Source organism: Cryptomeria japonica, chromosome 10 (genome assembly GCF_030272615.1).
Source record: "Cryptomeria japonica chromosome 10, Sugi_1.0, whole genome shotgun sequence".
Lineage (NCBI taxonomy): Eukaryota > Viridiplantae > Streptophyta > Pinopsida > Cupressales > Cupressaceae > Cryptomeria > Cryptomeria japonica.
In genome coordinates this window covers 367653862-367679796 of record NC_081414.1, presented here as the reverse complement: position 1 = coordinate 367679796, position 25935 = coordinate 367653862, and the positions used below count along the sequence as shown (strand labels likewise).

At 35.0% G+C, this 25935-nt stretch overlaps 1 protein-coding gene across 1 annotated transcript in view; it reads left to right on the top strand.

Moving 5' to 3' along the window:
- Positions 1–25935, top strand: part of LOC131079949 (heparanase-like protein 3) — a 46723-nt gene that overhangs the window by 10342 nt on the left and 10446 nt on the right. Inside the window, exons 2-8 of the mRNA XM_058017987.2 lie at positions 9419–9455; positions 9840–10023; positions 10127–10275; positions 10445–10678; positions 10760–10949; positions 11534–11659; positions 11822–11921. Of these exons, the coding sequence (XP_057873970.2) occupies positions 9419–9455; positions 9840–10023; positions 10127–10275; positions 10445–10678; positions 10760–10949; positions 11534–11659; positions 11822–11921 (1020 nt within the window). The remainder of the gene's footprint in view (positions 1–9418; positions 9456–9839; positions 10024–10126; positions 10276–10444; positions 10679–10759; positions 10950–11533; positions 11660–11821; positions 11922–25935) is intronic.

Below are 25935 nucleotides of genomic sequence, written 5' to 3'. Positions count from 1 at the left end.
AATTGGGTCTTGGCAACAAGGCTTGATGAGGTACCCAATCACAACCAAATCTCTATGAATCGGAGAAATAGAGAAAACCACATGGGAAAAAAACTCTACTCCAAAAAGAGATGGAAAAGGCAAGTGAAGGACTGAAGAAGCCTCCAAACAAGAATGTTCCAAAAAGATAGGAACAAGAGAAGATCATGAAGAACACCACTAAAGCATGAAATAGCTGCAAACACTATCGAAGAGTAAGTGTTGATCTGAAGAACCTCCACTGAAATAGAACATGACTAGGTAGAGAAGATTGTAATCTGCATGAGTGCCATCAAATGACACTACTCAAATCATATGGCAAACAAGGGCAAACAACTGAACTCGAAGATACAGATGGCATGAGACACCAAAGCCTGAAGAGCTGATCAATCGAACCAAGGAAGAATTAAAACAACAGGACAAACCTCCCCATAATGCGGAAAATGGAGAGGGACATGTACACTGAAAAGAACGGCCAACAAGAACTGCATGATGAAGAACCAGGAACATTGAAGGTGCAAAGAAAAAGTACATAGTGTCGTGGAAGGAACACTCACTTGACACACATCATGAGGCGAATGTCGTGGAAGGAACACTCACTGGACAAAGTTAGATGGAAAACAAAAGGCAAACATCAACCCCCCATGGCACTTTATAAGTAGTGCATGTACAATAAGGCATGAGATGTGCAAGATCCCAAGTAAACAATGCGTGATGGCACTTTATCTCAGTTTGTTTGCATAAATAAAATGCTACAATGATAAGAAGAGATAGAAGATTGGAAACAGAAAGAACAACAAAAAATGAGACATCATACTCAGAGAAAGAGATCCCAAGACCTGAAACATCTAAGATATTTACCAGAGTGCTAAAAAGAAAACAATTGAATAAAATATACTTGGAGCAAAATCTGGAAAGAAAACTCATATGAATAGAAAGTACACAGAACAAGCTTTCCAACAATATAAATTTTTCAAAAAATGGAGTTCGGATGCTCAAGTTATGTCTCCTAGAGTGCAAAAAAGAACCTCTGGCTTGGACAGCAAAAAATGTCATCAAAAAAGCAAAATCAAAAGTTCAAACCTCCAGATCTGAGTAGAGCTCGAAAAGAGCTTTCCGGAGCCTATTCATTTTTGAAAAACCGCCTCCGTTTGCCCAAGTTACGGCCAAAAGAAAAAAAAACACTCTTGTAGGGCATAAAGAAGGTTAAAATTTTATTTTATTTTTGACCAAAATTTTCTAATGCATTTGCAGGTACAACCGTACAGATTTTTATGCCTCGTAAAATGTGCCAATGAAAAAATCATGGGCCAGATGCCCTTATCATCGAAATAGGTCGAATTATATATCAAAATGACTGGAAATGCCCTTCGAAAGCCAACAGTGATGTCATTTTTGGCCCAAACTGCTCTAATTTTTTTTTATGATTTTTCAAATGAATTTCTCGAAATTCATGCCAGAAATATCCAGAACCCAATTTTATGTGGATATGGGGGGTTTCTGGGCGTTTTGAGCTCAACAGTGAGGTCTATTTGAGCCCAAAATGATAAAAAAACAAAACAACTATCCCAGATCCAACAAAAGAAACTCTGAAAAATCTTGAAACCCTCCTCCAAAAAAAATTCTGAAAAATCAGGAACAAGCAACAACAGATGTAGGCTCTGATACCATGAAGAAGTTGAGAAAATACAACTTCAGAGATCCCAAGAATGCCTGTTAGCAAAATATCTATCACAAGAGAAGATTGGAGACAAAAACAAAATAAAGGCTCTGAAAAAAAGATTATCATTCAGAGAGGGAATTGAAAAATAAAGTTACAATACAATCCTTATGACAGGAGAATTAGAAACCCTAAATATGTGCACCCTAAAGAGATAAAGAGTATTTAATAATTAGAATAATTATTAAATACCTACAATATTATTAAATGCCTAAGTTTAGCTTAAGCGTAGAGTATAATAGACTAATAATTAAATAAATAATGATTAGCTAATACAAGATAACTCTAACAATTATAACCACTAAACCCATCCAAAAATGAAAAGTATTGCTTACCTGCTAGAGAATCTAACACTTGATCTATGAATGGAAGTGGGAAGTGATCCTTTTTGGTAGTAGTGTTGAGCTCCCTATAGTCCACACAAACTCTCCATTTCCCTCCTTTCTTTGGAACTATAACTATAGGAGAAACCTATTGACTATCTAAAATAGGGTAAATGAATCCTGCATGAAGAAACTTTTGTAGTTCCTCTTTAACTATCTCCCTCAAAGCAGGATTAATCCTTCACTGAGGTTGTCTAATTGGTTTGCAGTCCTCTCTAATATAAATCCTATGGGTACACAATGTAGGATTTAATCCTCTCATGTCATGATAATCCCATGTGAAAGCTTGTTGTTGGGCTTTGAGTAATTCTGTTAATGACAATATTTGATCTACTACTAATTGACTATTGATATTCAGATTTCTTCCTGCATCAACCTCTATTTGAGTTACTGACTCAACATTAGATATTTCAGATAGACAAGAGGTTTGAATCTCATGTGGTAGTAATGTGTGAAACATGTTTGTGGCTACAGGTGAATCTAAAGAACCTGCAGATGGAATATGAAAAGGACTTACTGGTATACCCAATGACAGTTGAGCTGCTCCATAATGATTTCTTATGATGTTAGAGAGTACTGTATCATCCTCCTAAAGTGCTATGAATGGTTCCCTTACTAACATCATTAGTTGTTGATCAAAAGTAATTTCCTCTGCTTCTTCTCCTATGTCTGGCCATACTACTCACTCTTGATCAAGTTGTGGTTGTGCTAGAGAATAGAGTGCAAGTGTTTTGGTAGTAATACCATATGAAATTGTCATATCTCCTGATCTACAACCTATATATGCATCAATTGTTGTCAGCCAAGGTCTTCCCAAAATAATTGGATATCCACCTAATGTTGCCTTAGGAGAGAGGATTATAAAATCAGTCGGATATCCCCAAGAATCTAATGTGACAACAATATCTTCAACCATCCCTTCAGGCCAAATAGTAGAGCTATCAGCAAGGTGTAAGACCATCGGAGTTGATCTAAGACTAGTAATGTTGAGTTGCTGCATGAAATCCTTAGTCATCACATTTATGGCTTCTCCTAAGTCTATCAAGGTATTTTTAATTTGAGTTCCATTAATAACTACCTTCACAATAGGGCTACCTGGGTCAGAATATTTAGGGACATCAATTTTTCCTAACATAATATCAGCCAATTGTCCTACTACATGCACTGTTTTTGGGTCTTTTTTCTTCCTCCCAAGTTTCTTCAAACATTCCTCTTTAATAGCTTTTCCATATATGAGAATGTCTTTAATAGCTTGAAACAGTGGGATCTTGACACATATATGCTCTGATCAATAAGATCAAAAGCTATATCATCCTGCTGCCTAGACACTTCTACCTACAATCTTTGAGGAAATGGGGTATTTCTTATAGGTGTATCTAAAGTTTCAGACTGTTGAACCTGCTCAGGGTTTCTGAATTTATCAGATATGGTTTCCTGAGCAGTCTCCTCTGATGGTTACTCTATTATGACTGGAGGAGATGGAGTAGGCAATGTTGTCCCTAACCGTAAATGAATATATCACTTATATTGAGGGATTATGCAGGATAGTTGTTAGGGTCAATCAAAAAAACTTGTTGTTTCTGCTGTGGTTTGTTATTTGGATTTGGCACAGGCTGAGTGGGCAGTTGGGTTGGCTTGGATGGAGTGGCATTAAAGCCGACTGTTGGGACTGTTGTTGTGGCTGTAGGAAACCCAATGACTGGTTTACCCATTGTTGTCCTCCCCTCCCTTGTGGTCATTGTTGCCAGTTACCTTGAGGGGGAGACCAATTCCCTTGTGGCTACTGCCATTGAGATGAGGGACTAATAATTAGGCCAAGGGTTTTGAGAGTTATTCCAAGATTGAGGCATATAATTTTCAAAATTTTGGGAATATGGAGTTTGCCACTGATTGTTTTGTGCATTGAAGTTCATATAAGGATTAGGAAATGACAATGGATCTTGTGGCATACCTTGTCTTGGAGGCCAAGGCCTTCATTGTGCAACATAAAAGAGTTGTTCATCATCTCCATAGACAGGCTTGAAATCTGGGGAACTCTATTGGCTATCAATTTTAGCTAATAGTTTGCATCTACAGTCCTTCTTCTTTTATCAACAGTGAGGACAAAATTCAGCAAGAGAGCCTCTGCCTCCTCATGCTTCTTCTTTTCCTGAAGTGTATCCAATTGGGTAGCCATATTATTAATTATATCTTCTTTAAAATCCTTCAACAGATGAGTTATTTCCATTCTTGAAACTGTTGAAGATGACTTTGCAATTGAAGAACCGAGCCTATAGTGTCTTCCCCTTTTGGCTACATCTCTTGAGTATTTTTGACAGATTTGTCTGATGTCATCCCATTGAACTTGAGTAATATATCCTCCTCCCATTAGATCTAAGGAGACAACACAATCATCATTGATGCCCCTTAGAAAAATCAACTTCATAGAATCTTCACTTAGAGTACTATGCTTGGATTTCCTAACACTAAATAAAAACCTTTCCAAATAGTCTTCCAAGCTTTCATCTTCTTTTTGTGTCATCCTGAAGATATCATCACCATGTCGGTCCATTCCCCTGCAATAGTCTTTATACTTATCCAAGAAGTTTGTGTTCATCTCCTCCCAGGTAGTGATTACATCTCTTCCTAAACTCATAAACCATCTCAAGGCAGCTTCTTTCAAAGTAGCGGGGAATAACTTGAGTCTATGAGCATCAGTGGTATAATCATAACTTCTGCAAAGGATATCAAATTCAAACAAAAAGACATTTGGATCTTCTGTTACCAATTCATGAAATTTTGGAAGTGAAGAAGCTAGTATGTTTTTCAAATTTGTATTATCATGCTGGTCAGGAATGGGAAACTTAAATGTTGGGTTTACAGGCAGATGTGGAGGATTTGCTGCCATTGGTCCCTGATAAATGACTAGAGGTAAAATGTTTTGTTCAGGGGGTTCGTTCAGGAAGTCTAGATCTCCTTTTGACAAATTAAAGACACCTCTATTTAGCACATAAGTTTCTGCAAAAGGGTTTACTTCAGGTGCTTGATGTGATCTTATATCTTGAGTGGAATGTGAGGGAAGAAATCTTCCTAGTGCATCTCTTCTCCTCCTATTCATGCAAATTAATGAAGAAAATTCAAAAAGATAATAAGAAAACTTAGAAATTAATGGTTTGCAATAGGTTCTTAGCTTGGCACCATCCCTAGCAACGGCGCCAAAAATGTTGGTCCTCACAACTAGAATGGTAACTAGGTAATAAAACACAATTTAGAGATTGAATATCCTTGAATAGCTAACTTTCTTGTGGAAAAGACTCATTTATTTATCAACTAGGGACATAAACTTGAAATGGGCCAGCACTGTATGTGCACTAAGTTCATATCGCAACCATTCTATATTACTATAGGAAAGAAAATTCTTCTAAAGTAAACGCATGAAATATTAATGAACTAATACTTAATCTTACAAATGGAAATTACTTTAAACAACTACTGTTAAATGATAAAGTTTTGGCAAGCAACAAGAACTACTCTATTGTTGTGGTTGCAGGAACAGACACAGGAACTCTTTCCAATGGCTGCAGGAACAGACAATTGTAGAAACAACTACTATAGAAGTATGAAAACTAACTAGAACATACAAAGGATTACTCACCAAGTGGCCCCCCTTGAGTGAGTATCTTCAGAACTTCATATTACAATTGTTTAAGCATTCAAAATCATATCGATCTCTTTATTTCATCTTGACTGTGAAAAATACATAAAATACCATAAGACTACGTATTACAAATATTATGGTCATTCTCTACTATCCCCGAGAGGAGAGAGATCCCTTTATTTATAAGAAAACTTATAACAGACTTCTAACTGATCGACCACATTCCTACGGAATAGGTGAATAGGATTTATTAACAAGAGAAGAAGAAGTCAGTGCAGGAAAATAGGAAAACAGAACAACATATGTCCTATAGATGAGAAAATATAGTATGACTCACTTCCTGGATCTAAGCTCCACTAAGAATAGTTATAAATGTTTTCATAAATCAGTCTGCTAAAGAACCGGTCAAGTGGTTTCAATCTTTACTACATTTTTGTGACTAGGTTTGCATTGTGGTTATATACTTGATGCTCCTTTAAACCGCCATTTATTCTTTACTTCACCTTTGCTGACCCTACATCATGATATTAATGTGCACAACAAACATGTGTATATACTAATGCTAACATGATATAATGTAAACCATATTTATAATTGACTTTAGATATTTGCATAGATAGATCATTTAAAACCATTATATGACATCCTTAGGTATAAGTTAAACCAGTTTCAAAAACACTTAAAAGGTATCAACTTAGGAGAGTATTATAATCCAAATGTCATCTAATCACAAGACCTAGGCAGGAGTATCATATCAAAAATCTATCAAAATAGAGCCATTATTTAGGCTCATCACCAATATCACTAATTTGACCAAAAATTTAAATGAGTTCTCAATGTTGGTCATATTAAACCTTTCCTACCAAAGAGAGACTTTAATTGGTTGAAGAATCTTAACCACATTAAGGCTAGGTAAGTAGTCCTCCATCCCCTTCACAAAAGGAGGAATCTTTGAATAATTGCTATCTCACAAATTGGCTTCTTAAGGTTTGCTTCAATGGTCCTAATGTAAAATCAATAGAAGCAAGGTAGCAAGATTCATATCCCCAAAGTAGAAGAGAGGCACTATTTTTAAATGTCATTTTATAGGTGTCTCCTTCTTCAAACCAACTCTAATATTCTTTTAAATGAAATATCTACATAGAGCCTTCATAAGTTATTTATCCCTTGTTAATAGATTCTCAATGAATAGAAAAAAAAAAATAGTATTTGATGTCACACTTCACCTTTGACAAAATATCTACCTAAATCTCAATGATGGAATTCAAGACTTTTTTTTATTTGAATAATAATACCTACCTTAACCTTACCTCCATGATCTTACCCCTAAAATCCATCTATTAAAATCTTGCAAGTGTAACACTAGCTCCATTATAACATAACCAAACCAAACCAATTCTCATAGTAAATGACAATGGATACTACCAAGAATAAACATAAATTGAAGGGCACATGAGCAAGAGTAATTTCCCATATCACCACGTAACAAGAAATTAAATCTCAACCAAAGGAAATAAATCTTTTCTATGTGCAAGGGTGATAATTAATTTAAATTAGAACCTTTGGAAATAATGGGTGGTAACTTCAACCACCATTAAATATCCTCAACCATTTCATTGTCCTCCACCTAATTCATATGTTTATTAGAAAGGCATTCCTCCAAAATAAATTATCCTACCTATAGTAATGATGAATAGTGAAGTTAATAATAGAGCCCAATGTATCCTAAAATTCATCTATTAAAATCTTGCAAGTGTAACACTAGCTCCATTACAACACAACCAAACCAAACCAATGCTCATAGTAAATGACAATGGATACTACCAAGAATCACTATAAATTGAAGGCCACATGAGCAAGAGTAATTTCCCATATCACCACGTAACAAGAAATTAAATCTCAACCAAAGGAAATAAATCTTTGCTATGCGCAAGGGTGATAATTAACTTAAAGTAGAACCTTTGGAAATAATGGGTGGTAACTTCAACCACCATGAAATATCCTCAACCGTTTCATTGTCCTCCACCTAATTCATACATTTATTAGAAAAGCAATCCTCCAAAATATTATCCTGCCTATAGTAATGATGAATAGTGAAGTTAAGAATAGAGCCCAATGTGTCCCAAGAACCTTTCAAAATATTCCTTATTTCTATTTATTAGAGAGACTATTCCTTAGACATGGAATCAAAATCATTGAGTTTCCTTCAATAATTATATTCTCAATATTGTAATCTTTGATCATTTCGAGTCGTAATAAAAGAGAATTTTCTTTAGCTTCGTTGTTTTTCTCCATATTAAATTTATTCATAGAAACTTTTATCACCTTTCCCATTGATCTTAAACAAAAAAATTAACCTTATAAGATTCATATTTACATGGGAAGTGTAATCAAAATGTATCTATCACATGTTAGACAAGGGCCAAAACCATTTAATCTACTTTTCATTAACCAAAAAATGAGGCATATAGATAGGCAAGGCCATGATCCATTATAGGTAATCAGTAATATTCCAAAGGAAAAAATTTCATTATAATTTTCTTTTAAAAGCTTAGTGATCATCATAGATATTGTGATAAGATCTAAAGATATATATTTTAGCACCATCTATGACAAGGTGTATCTAATAGTACAAATTACATGCCTAGTGAGCACCTTCCATGCATCCTTTTCCTTCAAAGCTTTCCTTTTTTATTTGTCATGTTTACGAGTTGGGTCTTTTATATATTATTTATATTATCCCTTTTTGATTGGATGTTACTAATATCAAGAGGCTTGTATTCCTTTCCAAGGATTGAAATGAAGGATTCAAGGATCTTAATGAATTTCTTGTGGCCAATGAATAAAGTTGCATAGCACACTAAAAAGTAATTGGGTATACAAACACTTTCACATATGTTGATATTGTGTTACCAAAATGTTGGCTTGGTTATCTAGCAAGTCCTTTTCATTTACAGTATTAGGACCACTTATTTCCATAAATATTTTGTAAACACTCAAAAACAAATGAGGGGTTGAGGATCTCTTAACTTTTCTCTAGTTGATTAAGGCTCACACTAGGTTCCTAGTTTACAATGGCAATTGCATTATTCTTTCTTCCATGGATCATGGGACTACAAGTATGATAAAAGATCTAGTTTTTTCTTAGTGAATCGATTCTAATTCATCATACATGAAATTACCATTCATCATACATGAAATTACCATTAAGAAGCTTCTAAATAATTATGAGTAAAATGTCATATATTTCACACTTTTCTACATCATAGGCTAATAGATAGATCAAATACATCACTAAATATCATTGAGTACTAGTATGTAATTTTTGAATGATATGAATGAATACTTTTCTTCCAATTTCATCCCATTAATTTGGTAAGCCAAATATTTGAAATAATAAATAAAGCTCCTGCAATTTCTAGAAAGAGATGGTCAAAGCTTAATTTTGAATCATGGCTAGGTTCAATGGATATTTTATTAGGTCATATGAATTTTGAAATCAAAGATAACTATTAGGGTCTTTTGTCAGTGTGTCTAGCCCATTAGTTACCTTTCAAAATTATATAAATTATTGTGGTAAAAATCACGTCTTTTTAAGAGGTATTGCAATGTGTATTTTTTTAGGTGATTGTTTCTAATTATTTAATTGATTTATTTCAGGATCTTGAAAGTTCACTACTAGAAAATGCTGTGAAGGGTAAGCATCATGCCTTATTTTTAAATTATTTCAAGGTGTACTATTCATTTATCCTTCTATATTTAACTTGATAATTGACAAAAATAAATCAAGTTTGGTCTAACTTACTAGCAATTTAATAACATTCATGATATTACAACCAAATCATCTTATGCATGTGATATATATTTAAATGCATACAATCATGTGTCCTTCAAGGAGGAAAATAAACCTTTCCCACCTTAGTATACCAAGCTAATTTATAATTTGTATGGATTCTGTAGATTATTCCTAGTGGATTCACGTATAAAGATAGTCGTTGTTAGTTATTTGATAGTTCTAGAGAATATAATTTAGGCTAAAATTGTAATACATTGTTAACATTCTTATTGTGCAAATATACAGCTTTTGATCCATTGAAAATAAGATTGGGTGGAACATTGCAAGATAAAGTCATATATGATGTTGGTGATCTCAAGCAGCTTTGTCATCCTTTTGCCGAAAATGTTTCTCTAATGTTTGGGTTTACAGATGGATGCCTTCCCATGTCAAGATGGGATGCCCTAAACTTGTTTTTCAAGAAAACTGGGTAAGATTTTAATAACTAATCCCTAAACCATTTATCATTTCTAGCATAGTCTTATATTTGCTCAATTTATAAAATGTTCGCTAATATCAAAGTGTAACTGTAGGGTTGTGGTAGCATTTGGATTGAATGCTTTGAATGGAAGGAAAGAAGTATCAACAGGTGTGTTGGGAGGACCTTGGGATTCAACTAATGCTTATGATTTTATCCAATATACAGTTGATCATGGTTATCAAATAAATTCATGGGAGCTAGGTGAGATAAGTTATTATATATATATATTTTTTTAATTTTCATATCATCAATAAGATCTTAGTGAGTGATTTTATATAGAATGTATAAGTATCTCATTTTATTTGATATATGAAGTTTGTCTATTTTTTTCTCAAGAACATGACAAGAAAATTGACATTTTTGGGAGTAGGAAATGAGTTGAGTGGAAATGGTGTTGGAACAAGAATCAATGCTATGCAATATGCAACTGATGTAATTAACCTTAATAAGATGCTACAAAATATTTATAAGGATTTTCAAGTAAAACCCCAACTTATTGCACCTGGTGGATTCTTTGATGCAAATTGGTTTAAGGAATTTCTTCAACAATCAGGACCAAACATTGTAGACGTCGTTACACACCATATCTACAATCTGGGGCCAGGTATATGAGATGTTAGTTTTTATCAAATTTTGTTCATGATATAAAGTTTATAGATGATACTATTTATTATTTGGTTATTAGGTGTAGATCAACATCTTTTGGAGAAGATATTAGATCCATCTTATCTTAGCCAAGAAGAGTCTACATTCCAAAGCCTCAAAACCATCTTGGAGAATTATGGGCCTTGGTCAAGTTCTTGGGTTGGTGAAGCTGGTGGAGCTTATAACAGTGGGCGCAATCTTGTCACTAATTCTTTTGTCTTTAGTTTCTGGTAAGCTTGTGTTTTATGAAACTTTAATTTGTTTACTCTATAAATTGCAACATTGTATAGATTTTAAGATTCCAATTTTATTTTAAAAAATGAATGAAAAATATCAACAAACAATATTATATAACAATTAAATCATGAGGCATGATGGAAACAAAAGGTAAGAATTAAGAATTAAAATACCAAAATCATCTTTTACCTTAACTCTATGAGTAAACGCGTTAGTTTTCCATTGTTTGATTTTTTTATTTTTCTATACTTGAGATGGCACTCTATCTCTTCTATTTTATTCATATTTTTTCTTCTTCCTCTTTGTTTCTTTGGTTCTCATACTTCTTCTTTTTTTTTAGAAATCCTAAGTTGTTTATAATATCATATGAGTGTATATGTGTACAAAAACACATACATATTTATGTGTGTAATATGTATATATACAAGCATATAAACATACATAAATTGATTACACCTTTTGTTATTTTTATTTTGGCAAGTAGAATTTAGCTTTCCTATCCATTTTTCTCTCGCACAATGATATTATACACATCAATTTTATAGTATTTAAGCAGCAAATATTGTAATTGTTATAGGTATCTAGATCAACTTGGCATGGCATCTATATACAATACAAAGTCTTATTGCAGGCAAAGCTTGATCGGTGGTAATTATGGCCTTCTGAATACAACTACTTATGTGCCAAATCCTGATTATTATAGGTAAAACTTTTAGATATTTATTTAGTTCTTAGTATTTTATGTATTTAATAGTTTATCCCAATATAGAACTTCATATTAAACTTACATTATTTCTTGGGGTGATGGATAGAACTAAGATTTGGACATAAACATAATATTAACACTTTTTCAATTATTAATTAGTGCACTTCTTTGGCACCGACTAATGGGAGAGCGTGTTTTATCTCTAAATTCAAATGGAACACAATACATGCGGGCTTATGCACATTGTGCTAAGAACAATGTGAGTATTTAATTTATTTCATTGATAATTTAGTACAATTTTGTGTATGCTCTATGTCCATTTATCTTTATCAATCTTAGAGTACAAGAGATGTAGTTACGCTTGAAAATTTAATCAACTTTGATTATAAAAGGAAATAAAATAACTTCCTTTTGATGTATGTATTACTAAGATAAAGTTTATTTAATATATTATAGGAATGAGCTAGGTTTTATACAAATCTAATATTAGATCAAGACACTTAAATTTGGTTATATAAAAGGAATATATTAACAATTTTGACTATGTGAAGAATCTAGAACAATACAAAAAAAGTATAGAAATAAAAATAATCTGATATTTTATATAAAATCACGAATCTAGAATAAATCATAGTTTTGTTATAATTTGTACAATAACACTATAATGTGAATAAAATAGAAAGTTAAAAGAAATGTAATGCAATTGAAATACTTACCTAGTGACTAGAAATATTACAAATATAAATTATGCTCAAAGATATAGAGGAAATAAAACTAGAATATCCAAATAATATAAAATATTTTACGCTAAGAAAAATGAAATGTTTTAAATGCAAGAGAAGGAGAGAAATAAAACATAACCAAAGGACTCTTGAATTTAGAGAAGTTCCACGGGGAGAAGAGAATGAGTACGTATTAAGAATTTCCAAAGTGATTAATCCCTTGCTTTGGTGTTTTAACTTCTAGATGTGGTTAAATTAAAATAGATTATATTAACTATGTCGCTTAGTCATGTGCATTTGGGACTAAGATATTTTTTTGTGAATAATAGCAAATCATGTTTTTATTGTGTGATAAAAATGATGATATGAATAAAATAATTACATGTATCATCACTCTAGTGTGAGGGCCCAAGATACTAATTAAATAATTGAAGAGGCAATTGCAGAACTTGAATACCCCAAGTCAAGGTTAACACATGTCATTATCATCTATTTAGGAGCGAATAATTAAATATTTATAATATGTAAAAAATAATAATGACTAGGTGTAACGTTACATCGTTAGGATGGACACTATCTTAGGTGAAGTGAAATTTGTACGTGGTGCCAACACAATATATATTGCACTTAAAATTTTATGTAAGAAATAAAGTGAAAACACACATGATAAAGGTTTTGGAAAGTATTCTTATAAGCATACTACTACAAGATGAGAGTGTGACAATGCAAACATTTGTGTGAAATTTTAGTCTTACAAGAACTAGATTAAAAATATTATAAAAGGTTGTAACACACAATAAAATAAACACAAACATTTGAAACATATAAAGATAGGAAAAATCCACAAAACATATGACATATAGACTAGAGTAAAAGGCTAAAGATAGGATAAAATGGGTCCTAAAAAAATGTTATAGGAATGATCACTAAAATAGATGTAATTTGTAGTACAAAAATTGTAAGATGTGTAATTTTTAACATTACATTTTTCTTTGCTTTAACGAATTGATATCACTATGTGGTAAAGCCTATCCAAAATTTAAAAAAAAAGTATTAAAAATAAAATATATAGAGGATACACAAAAAGGATATAAGTACTATTCAAGTAAGGAATCTATATCCACAGATTAAGACCTACAAAACAAATAGGTTAGACAACTAAGCTACAACAAAAAATACATTAGAAAAACATAACTTACAAAATAACGTATGTCAACAAGTCATATATATTCCAACATGTTCATGATACATATAAAATTAGAATACATGAAAAACACATTTAAGGAAATTAAATAATGTACACACACAAAATATGAATGTAATCAACATGGATGGTAAGGTTTTCTACCGTGATATATTTCTGAAAATAAAATGATGCAATCTTGATGAATTATATTGTCAAGAAAATATGGATATGAGTCTTGGTCTAGCATACTCTATTTAGTGGAATCATATAAAATGATGTCGTGAATTACAAGTACTAGTATACTTTTGTGTTAGTTGATTCATAAACAAATATAATAGCATGAATTGCATGTCCTAGTATACTCTATTGGTAGGTAATCTTAATAAGGATGATCATATCTGAGAATTATCTATATACTTGGGACCATATTTTTGATGTTATTAAGGAATGATATTTTTTTTATAAATAGTGCATATAGAAAATAAAAATAAAGGTTTTTACCAAGTGTATGTTGGCAATATGAAGGAATTGATTATGTGTTGCATTGATGTCAACACTATTGGCATTGTGTTGTCATTGATGTCAACCGGTATAGGATAGCAACTATGGGAGATTGATGAGTAGTTTTGTCATTGATGAATACTGGAAATGGTATCATTGATGTCAACTAGCATAGCAGGTCACCGGTAAGAAAGAGAAGGTCATATAGCATAATGGCCATTGGAGTCACCGATACACAAGTTAGTGATTGACTTGTGTTGAAGACATAAGGACTACAGACCGGTAAGTGACATGTTGGCACTGCTTGGTTGCCAACCAACAAGAGAGCAAGATGTTGGGTTGTTGATTGTGATGAAGAGGGGGAATGTTACAAAAATCACATCAACACCGGAAGTGAAGTGTGTGAAGGCCGCCGGTATGTTGTGTGGATGTGAAACAACATGACTCCCACCAGATAAAGATGTAGTCACCAAATGAAGAGATGAACGACAGTGAATGTGCCAAATCGAGTCAAATGTACTTTTTTGAAGATGTGCATGCTCAAATAGGGAAGCCATATTGGTGCAATGCAGGATGCAGCCGACAAGGATCCACTCCCACCGATAAGTGGAGCTTATCTCCTATTATGCATGGAATGCATCATAGTTCTCTGAGATAAGATAAAAGAGTTAAAGGCGGGTGATTGAAGGCTCGCACCAGATGAACTGGTGAAACACTAAGTTGCCTTAGATGTATGAGATCAGAGATGTGCACCAAGTCAGCCAGGAAGACATGATGAGTTGCTGGTACAAAGAAGGAAGGATATGTTTGTCACCTTAAGAAACATGATAATTGCAGAATCAGTCTATTGGTGAAGAAAGGTGTTGCCATAGATGCAGACAAATGGAGTGTGTTGAAGATTGATGCCATGATATCATCAAGGTGGTTGCTAGTAAGTATGTCCATCAGTAATGCTGATAAGGTGCAGGAGTGAAAGGCTCCCATCTGTTGAAGATGTACATAAAGGTAGGTTAGCAAGTGTGTTGACCAGTTTAGGTGCTCCACTGGAAGAGAAGCAGAGTGCAAGGGTGAAGACAAACAGATAGGGTTTATGAACAGGTAGATGAACCCCGGTTGTGTGGTTGGTCAGTGATCCAATCCAAACCGACATAGAATAATAAGTTAAGATAGATGCTGACAAAGGGGCCACGTGGAGTTGAAGTGGCATGTATGCACAGGTTGGTGTGATGTGTTGGTGAAGTTGTTGGCGGCTGGTCCAACATTTATGGTGTCTACGAAGCTCGAGGAATGAAGGCAGAGGATTGTGGCTCAAGATCATGGAAACAATAGAGATCCAATACAGATTGATCTTGCAAATCGAAGAGGATGAAGGACACCGCATCACACACGTGGTTGATCAGACAAAAGGCCAAAAATCATGCTACAAATGACTAAAGATAGAAGACATGTGTAATAACCCACCATAATTAACTCAACAAAATTGACCATTCTTTTTTTTTTGTGTTTAATTTAATCATTGTGTTTGATTTAATTGCATACTCTGGGCATCCATCCATTTGGATTAGGCATTCATCCATCTGGGATGAGCATCTAACCATACAGGTTAGGAATTTGTCCATACGGGACATAAGATTTCATCTATCCAATACGGGATAGGCATCTACCCATACGGGGTAGGCATCTATCTAACCGGGATAGGAGGTGCTCTGGCCAGAGACTTAGACTCATCGGGACCATTCGGGTCTGGAGCCACTCGCTAAGTACTACACTCTTCTAATAGAAGTGCACTGAGGTCGCCGTCCTTAGGAGTAATTGAATAACATAATACAAGCTTGAATTCCACCTCGAAATTTGGCTTAAAGCCTCGGGAAGTGAAGCGAATCCATACGGGATTCCTTCCGAGTATGAATTGAATTACTTTTTCCAATTTTAATTTTCTTATCTTTCAAAATAGGATTCTTACTCAATCTTTCTTTTTCCAAGCCTAGACCCCACCCACGAACGCCTGAGTATGAGGGACAACTCCATCCCAAGACTGCCTACATACCCGCTTTGGCACGGGATTAAGGCATAAAGTATGTAGTTCTATTTTCTACTCTATGGTTTGATGTAAATTGATTAGTGGGTATGCAACCCTTTCTAGGGTCAATGTCCCAGACAGTTTCTCTGCGGTTGCTACCCACGATGGTAGCGCTTAAGCAAAGGCTCAAGATAGCCTATTGTTTGTGGCCTAAAACAACTAGATCCTAATTCTTATCATGAGCGTCACTCTTGACCAATTGCCAATCGACAACAAAACTTTGAGATTTAATCAACTTCGTAAAATTATTTCACTCAACATCCCTATAGGGGTTTACTATAGTTTAACTCAGCGGATGAAAGATCATTTTAGAATTATCTTATTAAATTATCGATCCAAGGGGGATTATCCGCCCCTTGGATTTTAACCTCCAAGTGTCCCTTATTACTCCCCAACGATTTATAGGGACGATGCCACAGACTTTGTTGATGTAACTTTATTAGGCGTTAAGTGCAGTAGTTCAACACGACGACATTACCTATAAGCATGACCCAGAGGCACCGTATATACCAAACGCTACTAGGTTTTGGTTTCCATCTTCCTTCATTTAGTTTTCTAACTAAGAAGCTATGAAAACATCATGCTTGAAAACAATTTTTTTTTTGATAAGTAATTGGCCGAAACCTGAATAGCTTTTGACTGGAGCTATGAACCAGTGGGGACACAGTAGGGGGCCCCATCCCCATTACATTTTCTTTGAATTATTATTATTATTATTATATTATTATTATGTTTGATTAGATTGACCCCAAGACCTTCCCCATCGTATGGAAGGCCAAGAGTCACAACTTATAATTCCTTTTTAGATGTCCCTATTGGGAGTTGAACTTGGGTCTCCACAATGAGAACCCAGTGTTTTAACCAATTAAGCTCAACCCCTTGGACATCATGCTTGAAAACAATTACTAATTGAATGTGCATAATTTTAATTGATTGAAATAACTACTTGAGGAGTTACGTAGAATAAAAACTATAACTTGAAATATAACTTGCATATTAATAATTACATGTGTACTTGCATGGAGATGACAATGTCAATAAAAGTAATTAATCTATAAGTAATTTGCATGATATAAGAATAGTGTAACCTGCATGTATGATTAAGCAATCCAAAAATAGTAATTAATTTAGACCTTTGATACAATCATATTAATGTGAATTAATCGCTAAAGGCCAACTCAGTGCCCCAATGGATCTTAAATGGATTGAATAACTCAAATTAAGAGAATATAATCTACAATTATAAAATTTACTAAGGATAAATTAATTACGAACTTGCTAAACAATAATCCCCAAATTTTTCCTAAGTCGAAATTCAATATCTTAAAATTTATACTAAGGGAAGAATCAACATTTCCTAAATGCCATTATTAACAAAACTTAAAATTTAAACTAAAATAATTAATAGCATTTAACTTAAATTTTTAACCCAAGTAATTACTAAAACTTCAAATTGCAAAATATATAAAAACTGACTATAAACTAAATAGGCGAATTTTTTTTTTTGAAATAGTTAATAGGGGTGCAGGGTGGGGACCATGGGTCCCATCACCCCTGCGGTCTTGCATGCGCAGGCCCGTAGGGTTGAGGGGACACCGTGGGCCCCTCCATTCCCCCTGCGGCCACTATTGTGACAGTGACCGTAGGGGTAGTGGAGGGTACCATTGCCACCCCCCCCCCCCCCCCCCCGACGGTTACAATAACTGTCGTCCCTGCATGCCATCCGCTAACCGTTTGAAATATTTTTCAAATGTCATGCCAGTTCACCTTGCAATATTTAATAGATTTTAACATTTGAAATAAATTTTATGTATATTTATATATGTATGTATGCATTTTTATATGTAAGGGGATTGCATTTCCAGATTATTAAATTACATAAAGAAGAGCAGATAACAGGTATGTGTATAAAAGAATATTAATGTAAGAGAGAATAACAAATTAAATCCCAGGGATGAAAATATAATAGAGAAATAAAATAACCGGAGAAGGATTTATTTATTCATTCATAGAGAGATTTATTTCTTTACATAGAGAGATTTATTCACAGAGAAAGATTAATTTATTCATTCATAGAGAGATTTATTCCTTCACACAGAGAGATTTATTCACAAAGAAAGATTAATTTATTCATTCATAGAGAGATTTATTCCTTCACACAGAGAGATTTATTCACAGAGAAAGATTAATTTATTCATTCATAGAGAGATTTATTCCTTCACACAGAAAGATTAATTTATTTTTATATTCAATATCATCTAAGAGAAAACAGAAAAGCAAAAATCTGATTCTCTACCTTTTAAATAGATTAAATAAGATATACAAGAGAATTATGCATTTGTATTTAAAAGAGAAGGGATTATAACACTGTATTTCTTTAAAGGAAACAAAAATAGATTTTTCTTCTTATCTAGCCATTGAGAAATGATTTCTTCAGAATACTATATGCAACCAAAGAATCTAGAAACTATATATTTTAATAAATACAAATTCCTCATAAGATAAAGGGAGAGAACCTGGTTTACTAAAGCTTGATGTTGAATCCTCTAGCTATCCTTTGATCTTCCCTTGCAGCTTGAGAGATATCCTTCAACCAACAACTAAAAAAAATCCTGCAACAAAAATGAGACTACAAAAAAACTTGGGAAATTTCCTTCAAAACATAATCAACTCCCTTCTTTGAAACTTGCCTACAATTTTATAAGAAAATTCCCTCCATTCCACTATCTAGAAAATTTAATTAAAAGGGAGATTCTTTCCCAATTTTGGACTTCATGCAATTGATTAAACTTAGTGGGGGAGTTACATGCAAGGTGGTGGAGAATCCTCTAGAAACTTCTTATTCTTCCTACAACATGTGCCATAATTGGATGTGGAAAATAAATAAATAAAAATAATGTATATTTTCCATGTGTGTGTGTGTGTGTTAGTATTATTTTATCCTTTTATAATATTCATTCAATCATTTAAATAGCTTATCCAAAAATATAATAGAGTTGTATTTTAAATCCAAAAGTGATAAAGGAGGGTTGTGACAACATGTGTTGAAAGAAAAAGAGTATGGCGATGTTGATTGATGATGTATGTCATCAATCAAGGATACGAGAACTGATTAGATATGATGTGCCATGATGATTAGAGATCAGATCGGATGTAGATTCAATGCATGGAGGAAACCCTAGTGTGTCAATGTTCAAACCAACGTTTAGGCAGGAAAATATGGCTATAAGAGTGCAAGCCAAAGATGTAGTTGGTGTTGTTGCATGTGAGAGAAAATTAGTCAAATGCTCAACGACAATATGAGAAGAGACTGAGTGTGTGAGTGATAATCGGGTTGAAGAGTTCAATCAGTGAGAGTGAGGCAATCGGTAGCTTGCCATTGATTCAGACAGAGGAGTATACCGGTGCTGACTGAACCGACAGAGAAGAGTCACAAAAGATTGCAGAGAAGGTTAGTTGAGAATAGGAAGCATCTAGATAGCAGACAAATGACTGAGAAAAGTAGACCAATGGTGGCTAGCAGAAGTGTGATAGAAAGGTTAAAGAACTGGCAGAGAGAAAAACTGACAAAGAAGAAGAAGAGGTTGAACCTCTAAGGGTGTAGCAGAGAGTGGGTTGCAACAGGAGATAAGGTTGTAGTAGAGAAAAGGTGAATAGAGAATCGACAAAGATCTGTAAAGAGGAGAACCTATGGAGAGACATACATGAGAGTTACAAAGTTTTTTTTTTAACAAGAAGATAACTTTTGTATTCAAAATATGATTTTGTAATCACTGAGTTGGAGCTCGGTGTAGGGGTTGGTGCTCCTTGGGTTGGTGCCCTAAATGTTGTAATCGAGGTTTTCATTGCAAGGCTAGATTGGAGCAGTAGTCTCCAACAACACTTCTCATAAAGTTTTTTCTCATATTGGGTTTTCCTCATACATTTGGTGTTATGTGATGTCCCTTTCATGTGTGGTCGCATTTGTGTTATCCTCCCATCAACCGGTATGTCTTGTTTATGTTCGATCAGTTAACCAATATATACACATAAGATAGAAAAGGCAAAATATTTGGAAACCACTAATTCACCCCCCCCCCCCCCCCCTCCGTGACATCTAGTGTTCAACAAACACTAGCTGTTATGGTTGTTTACAGGCTTCTTGTAGAAGGATTGGATTGGGAAGATTATCAGTTGATTGTCACCGGTATGATCTGAATGATGGAATAAGTTTGTATGAATGGTTCATATGATTCTGAAGTATGTTTTAGTCAGTTGGTATTGACTTGATGATCAGATGCTATCTTATGTTCCAGTAAGCCTTCTGTGTAGGTTCGATAAGGGTTTCATCGGCAAAGCTTTATTGAAGATCTTTGATATAATGCATAAGTTGTGTTGGTGCGGCTTTTAGAAGGGATTTAGGATGTTGATGGTGATTGTGTTCATTTCTCAACTAATTGGTGTCATTGCGTTGGCGTGTGTGGATCTAATTTAGGTCTGGTGCTATCTAGGTTATGGACCAGTTAAATGAAACGTGTTGTTGGATCATTCTGATGCACTTGCAGGATGTTTTATTGATTGGATGATGTTTGTTTGGCCTTAGGCCGACATATTTTATGATTTTATTTCAGGATTATGTAATGGGTCTATTGAATTATCATTTGGGTAGCTGACCTAATTGTTTAGGTCCAAGGTTTGTATAAATATATGTAAGATCTCATTGTAGATCATAGGCAGGGAGCGAATAATGTAATAATCATTTGTGCAGAGGATTTGATCGATTATAGGTGATCAATTTGGGTTTATGTAAGAGGTTTTAGACCTCTAGTATTGAGCTTAACCGGAACTATAATTTGGCATGTTTGATGCTATCATAGGCAGTTCTTCTTTCTGGATTGTTGTCCAAATATTTTGAGGTGGTTAACCTCTTTTATAGTTAGTGAGACTCCATTATGATGAGTAGTGCGCTCTACGCAGTGTGCCTTCCTGCATGTGCAAACCCCTATTGTAATAATATACTTTTGCAGAAGTATCATCTGACTGTGGGTAGGGTTTCCCACCATGGTTTTTCCCTTTACTGGGTTTTCCACATACAAATCATGGTGTTATGTGTTTGTAAAGCGGAAAATCGCAATCGAACCCTAGTTGCTCTCCCCTCTTCCAACTCCAAGGAGAGAGAAGGGAGGTTGCTAGGGTTGATGGTTTTCACTTAAGGGAGAGACTTTACATTCAAAAGAGGGGTTGAAACCCACAAGATCCAATCCCACACAATGCAAGATTGGATGCTAAATGCGTTTCAAGGGTTAAGAAAGCAAGGCGACCCTCTTTTGTAAAGAATGTTGATAGAAGAATTAAGCTAGGAATGCATAGAAAGTGACAAAGATTCGCTTATAAACTGAGATAAGGATATAGGATGAAGCTGCGGACCTGGAATTAGCAGTAAAATGTCGATACGGCGCTGTCCTGCAAATTTGAGCAAAAGTTGTCGGGACGATGGCGCCCGGTGCCACGGTCCTCCGAAAAATCCGTGAAACGAAGGGGGATCTGTTCGTCTCTGCACAAGGATTCCAGATCTTCAATTTCAGCCGCGTACCTGCAACCTACACACAGAAAAGCGAAGACGATTGGGGGGTTAGGGATTAGGGGTTTGCCTTTAGGTCAAACCCCGGTTTTGGAATTAACCAAGAAATGAGAAATTGCTGTAAATGTAATGTAAAACAAGTACTAATACCTTGTTGTAGGATGTTTGTATCCTTATGTGCGAAGGTATAAATGTTGTTGTTTGTTGTATGTTGTATGTTGTATGTAGCATGTAGTATGTGATCTCCTCTTCAATGGTTGAATCCTTGTCTTGAATGCAACACTTAGCCTTGAATGGAGACTTAGAATGATCAATTGCTTGAAGGAATGCTTGAATGCTTGAATTCTTGAGTATAGTTTCCATGCTTTTTCCATCATGTATGTATATGTCCAAATGAGAGAGGAAAATGTAGTTTATATACTTGTCAATTAGGGCTGATAGACTGATTTTCCTGACCTTAGGCTGACCAGGAAAGATAATTTTCCAATTTGCAAACATAAAGACCCGAAGTCCAAAAGAGACCGGGCCCAAAATAGGACCCAGGGACCAGGGCGCTGGGCGCTCTGGTCCCACCTCCCGGGACAGCAGGGTGCAAAGGAGGTTCAGGCCAGGGTGCAAGAAAATGTAGTTTTCAGTGTCATAATCAGGTTTCGGGGTCTCCATTCAGGTTGCGTGTTGCGTCGCCATCATGAAGACCGAAATGCAGTTGAAATTGCAAGTGTCGCAATTTTAGGACGCTACATTTAGCCCCCACTTTAGCGGGAGTATAAGCGTACGCCAATACTTCTGGTAAAGTACAAGGAAACAACATTGAAAAACTTTCACCACATCAAGGAAGCAAGATACACCAAGCCCCCAGTGGACTAAGGATCTTACGACTTCAATTGACACAGTAAAAGGGAAGATCACGAGGGAGAACCATGACTATCAGTAGTAAGGTTCCCTCACTATGAGTCATGCAAGAAAGATATCAAAAATTTTCAAGGCAAAGCTAAATTTGCCAAGAAATTTTCAAGTATCTTGAAAAGATATGAACGGGATGTATGCCCCCCTACGTTAAAGCGATCGCACACGCCTCACCGGGGGTGATTGCTTTAAGGTAGTGATACATATAAGAAATGAGAAAGGAGCACGTTATCACAAGGATTTAGCCCCCAAGTGTGAGATAAGCCCAAGGATAATAGACACAAAACACAAAGCACAAGGTGACTTCGCTTTCCTCGGGGTCAGTATGCTGTATGATTATTCATGTATATCATATGTATGTATGCATAATTGTTCTTCATTCCCCAATCAAGGAAGGTCACCTAGAAGAAGGGAACACATGTGTCTTTTGAGTCAACATAAGAGAGATCGAGAGATCTCAATGCTTTGCATCGTCCTCAAGTAGACAACACTAAGGACAACAAATAGAAAAATGAGAATAACACATAGAAGAAGTAACGAAAGAGAGGAGGAGAGAATCTGCTATGCTAATGAACTAGTCTAGCATGTCATCTACCCCCCGATCTTGCTAATCAATGTTTCGGAAAGGCAGGGAACATGCTAGAGGAGGAACATCCAACACAGCAGATGGAGCTATCACAAGATCCAAACAAGGGCTATGTTCATATCCCAAGCCGCGGTGTTCTTGTCTAGGAGCTAGGATAAGTGCTTTAGAAAATTCGTTAGATAGATGGTTATCAATATCAACAAGTTCATATTCACTATCAGAATGAACAGGAGTAACATTTTCATCTAGATCATCATCAAGATTTATAAAAATAGGATGTTTAACTCGCACAGGATCAAGACCATCATGCATCTTATGTTTAGGAGATTTAGGCTCAATTTCCGGCTGAGGAGAAAATGGAATAATGCTTGTTGAAGGTGTTTTTGGGGATCGCAAAGTTTGAGAAGTAGCTGCTTGAGCTCTAAGACGACGCTTTCGTCGACGTTCACGTGCAGAACGATTTCGTCTAGTCTTAGTAGGAAGATTAGGAGATTGAGGAGGAGGAATGTTCTCATCCTTATCACTTGGGTGTTTAGGTTGTGGTCTCTTAGGCTGAATAATAGGAGAAGAGGAAGGTCTCTTCTCTCCATAAGAGGAAGGAGGAGGAACTGTTCCATATAAAGGAGGAATATTTGGTTTAGGAAGGAGACCAAGTCCATCATGACGAGGAGGTATAGGTCTACCTTTAGAAAGTTTATTAGATATAGGCATAGTCACATCCATAGGGATGGGTTGGGAATCTTCTTGAGGAAAGACATTAGTTTTATCTTTCAAAGGAAGAACCTCCTTCTCAAGAATGATAGGAATGTCAAGTTTGGGTGTTCTAGGTTCACTTAGAGATAGGATCATATCTGTTTTCCACTTTTGATAAGATTTGAAAAGATGATCACTTCGCGGAGGAAGAGATTGGAATTGTTTAGGCCAAAAGTAATCAAGAGGAACGCTAGAAGTTCTTTCAGCTGGTTTAAAGAGACTATGATTGACAGTAACAACTTCACCATTATGGGGAAATTTCAAACACTTGTGAATAGGAGAAGCAATAGCTTTCATGGAAGATAGCCAAGGATAGCCAAGCTTCACACGAAATTGTTCGGAAGATGGAATAATAGCAAAGTCCACATCAAGGGATTTGTTACGGACCTCAATAGGTAATGTAATAGAACCAATTGCAGGAGAAGAAAATGCATCAAATAGTTTCACAACCACATTTGTTTTGTCATAGATCACTTGATTCAATTGCAAAGTAAAAAGGAATTCTTCAGTAATAACATTAACCATGCACGAAGGATCAATAAGCACTCCACGGCAAGGTGTATTCTTGACTTTTGCAACTATGTATAAAGGACCATCAGGTGCCCTAATGGTTTCACTAGAATTAAATGTGATGGAAGGTTCTTTAGGGATTTTCTGTTGCTCTACAAAATTAATCACATTCAGAGTCATAGACACAAGATCATCAGGTGAGACAGAGGAATCAGTAGTATCAATCGCATTAGAGGTATGAGAAGGTAATGGATCAGTGAAAATCTGAAGATTTTGGTTAGGAAGAGCTACAGATGTGTTACCTTTATCATGCACTCCAGAAACAGAGATAGTATTATTATCAATCAAATCTTGAATTTTCCCCTTTAAAGCAAAACATTTTTCAGTATCATGCCCAGGTTGACGATGAAATTGACAAAAAGATTTGTTATCAAAATAAGGTGAATTAATCTTTGTAGGATCAATTTGCCTTATAGGAGGAAGAGTAAGCACATTTTGTTCCAATAATTTATTCATAATACTATGCAATGATTCATTCAAAGGAGTATACTTTCTTTATTTCTTGAAAAACTTAGAAATAGGAGGCACACCTGATGCTGCATTCACATTGTTGTTGATGATGTTTTCATTGAATTTAATGGACTCTCTGTTCGGTTTAAACTTCCCAAATGGTTGTTGACTACTATCACCCTTATCACTCGGAGTCATAGGATGTGATTGTTCCATTTGACTCACAGTCAGTTGATAATTGTGAAGAGTTGCGCACAACTGTTGGAAAGAAGTAAACTCAGAAAACAGGAGTTTGTCTCGAATATCTTTTTGTAAATTAGAAATAAAGATTCTTTGAATATCATTGTCAGGCACTGGAAAAGAAATTTGAGCATACAAATGCTTATATCTACCAATGAAATCAGTCACTTTTTCTTTAACACCTTGTTTACAATGCATTAAATCAATCAAAGTAACTTTAGGACTTATATTGTTTTGAAATTGTTGAATGAAAGCATTTGCAAGTTGTTCAAAAGAAGTAATAGAATAAGAAGGCAACGAGCAATACCATTGTAGGGCTTTGTCTCTTAATGTTCTAGTAAACAATTTTGCAAGCAACCTTTGGTCATAAGCAAAATCAGTACATATTGTTTGAAAGGTCTTAACATGTGTTAGAGGATCACCCTTACCATTATAAAGCTCCAAATGCGGGATTTCAACATGTTTAGGAGGAATAGCTCGGACAATGTCAAGAGAAAGTGGGCTCACAACATCAAATGTGGGCACACTAAACTTAGATTGATTCATAGAGGCAATTTGTTGCTGTAAAGAAGAGACAGTTTGTGCAAGATTATTAATGGTCGCTTCAGTCGAAGAGTTCATATTAGACATGTTAGATTGTGGTGGAGGTGTTATGTTATTGAAAGAAGGTAGAGAGTAAGGTGGTGGGACACTATGATAGTTAGTCATAGGAGATGATT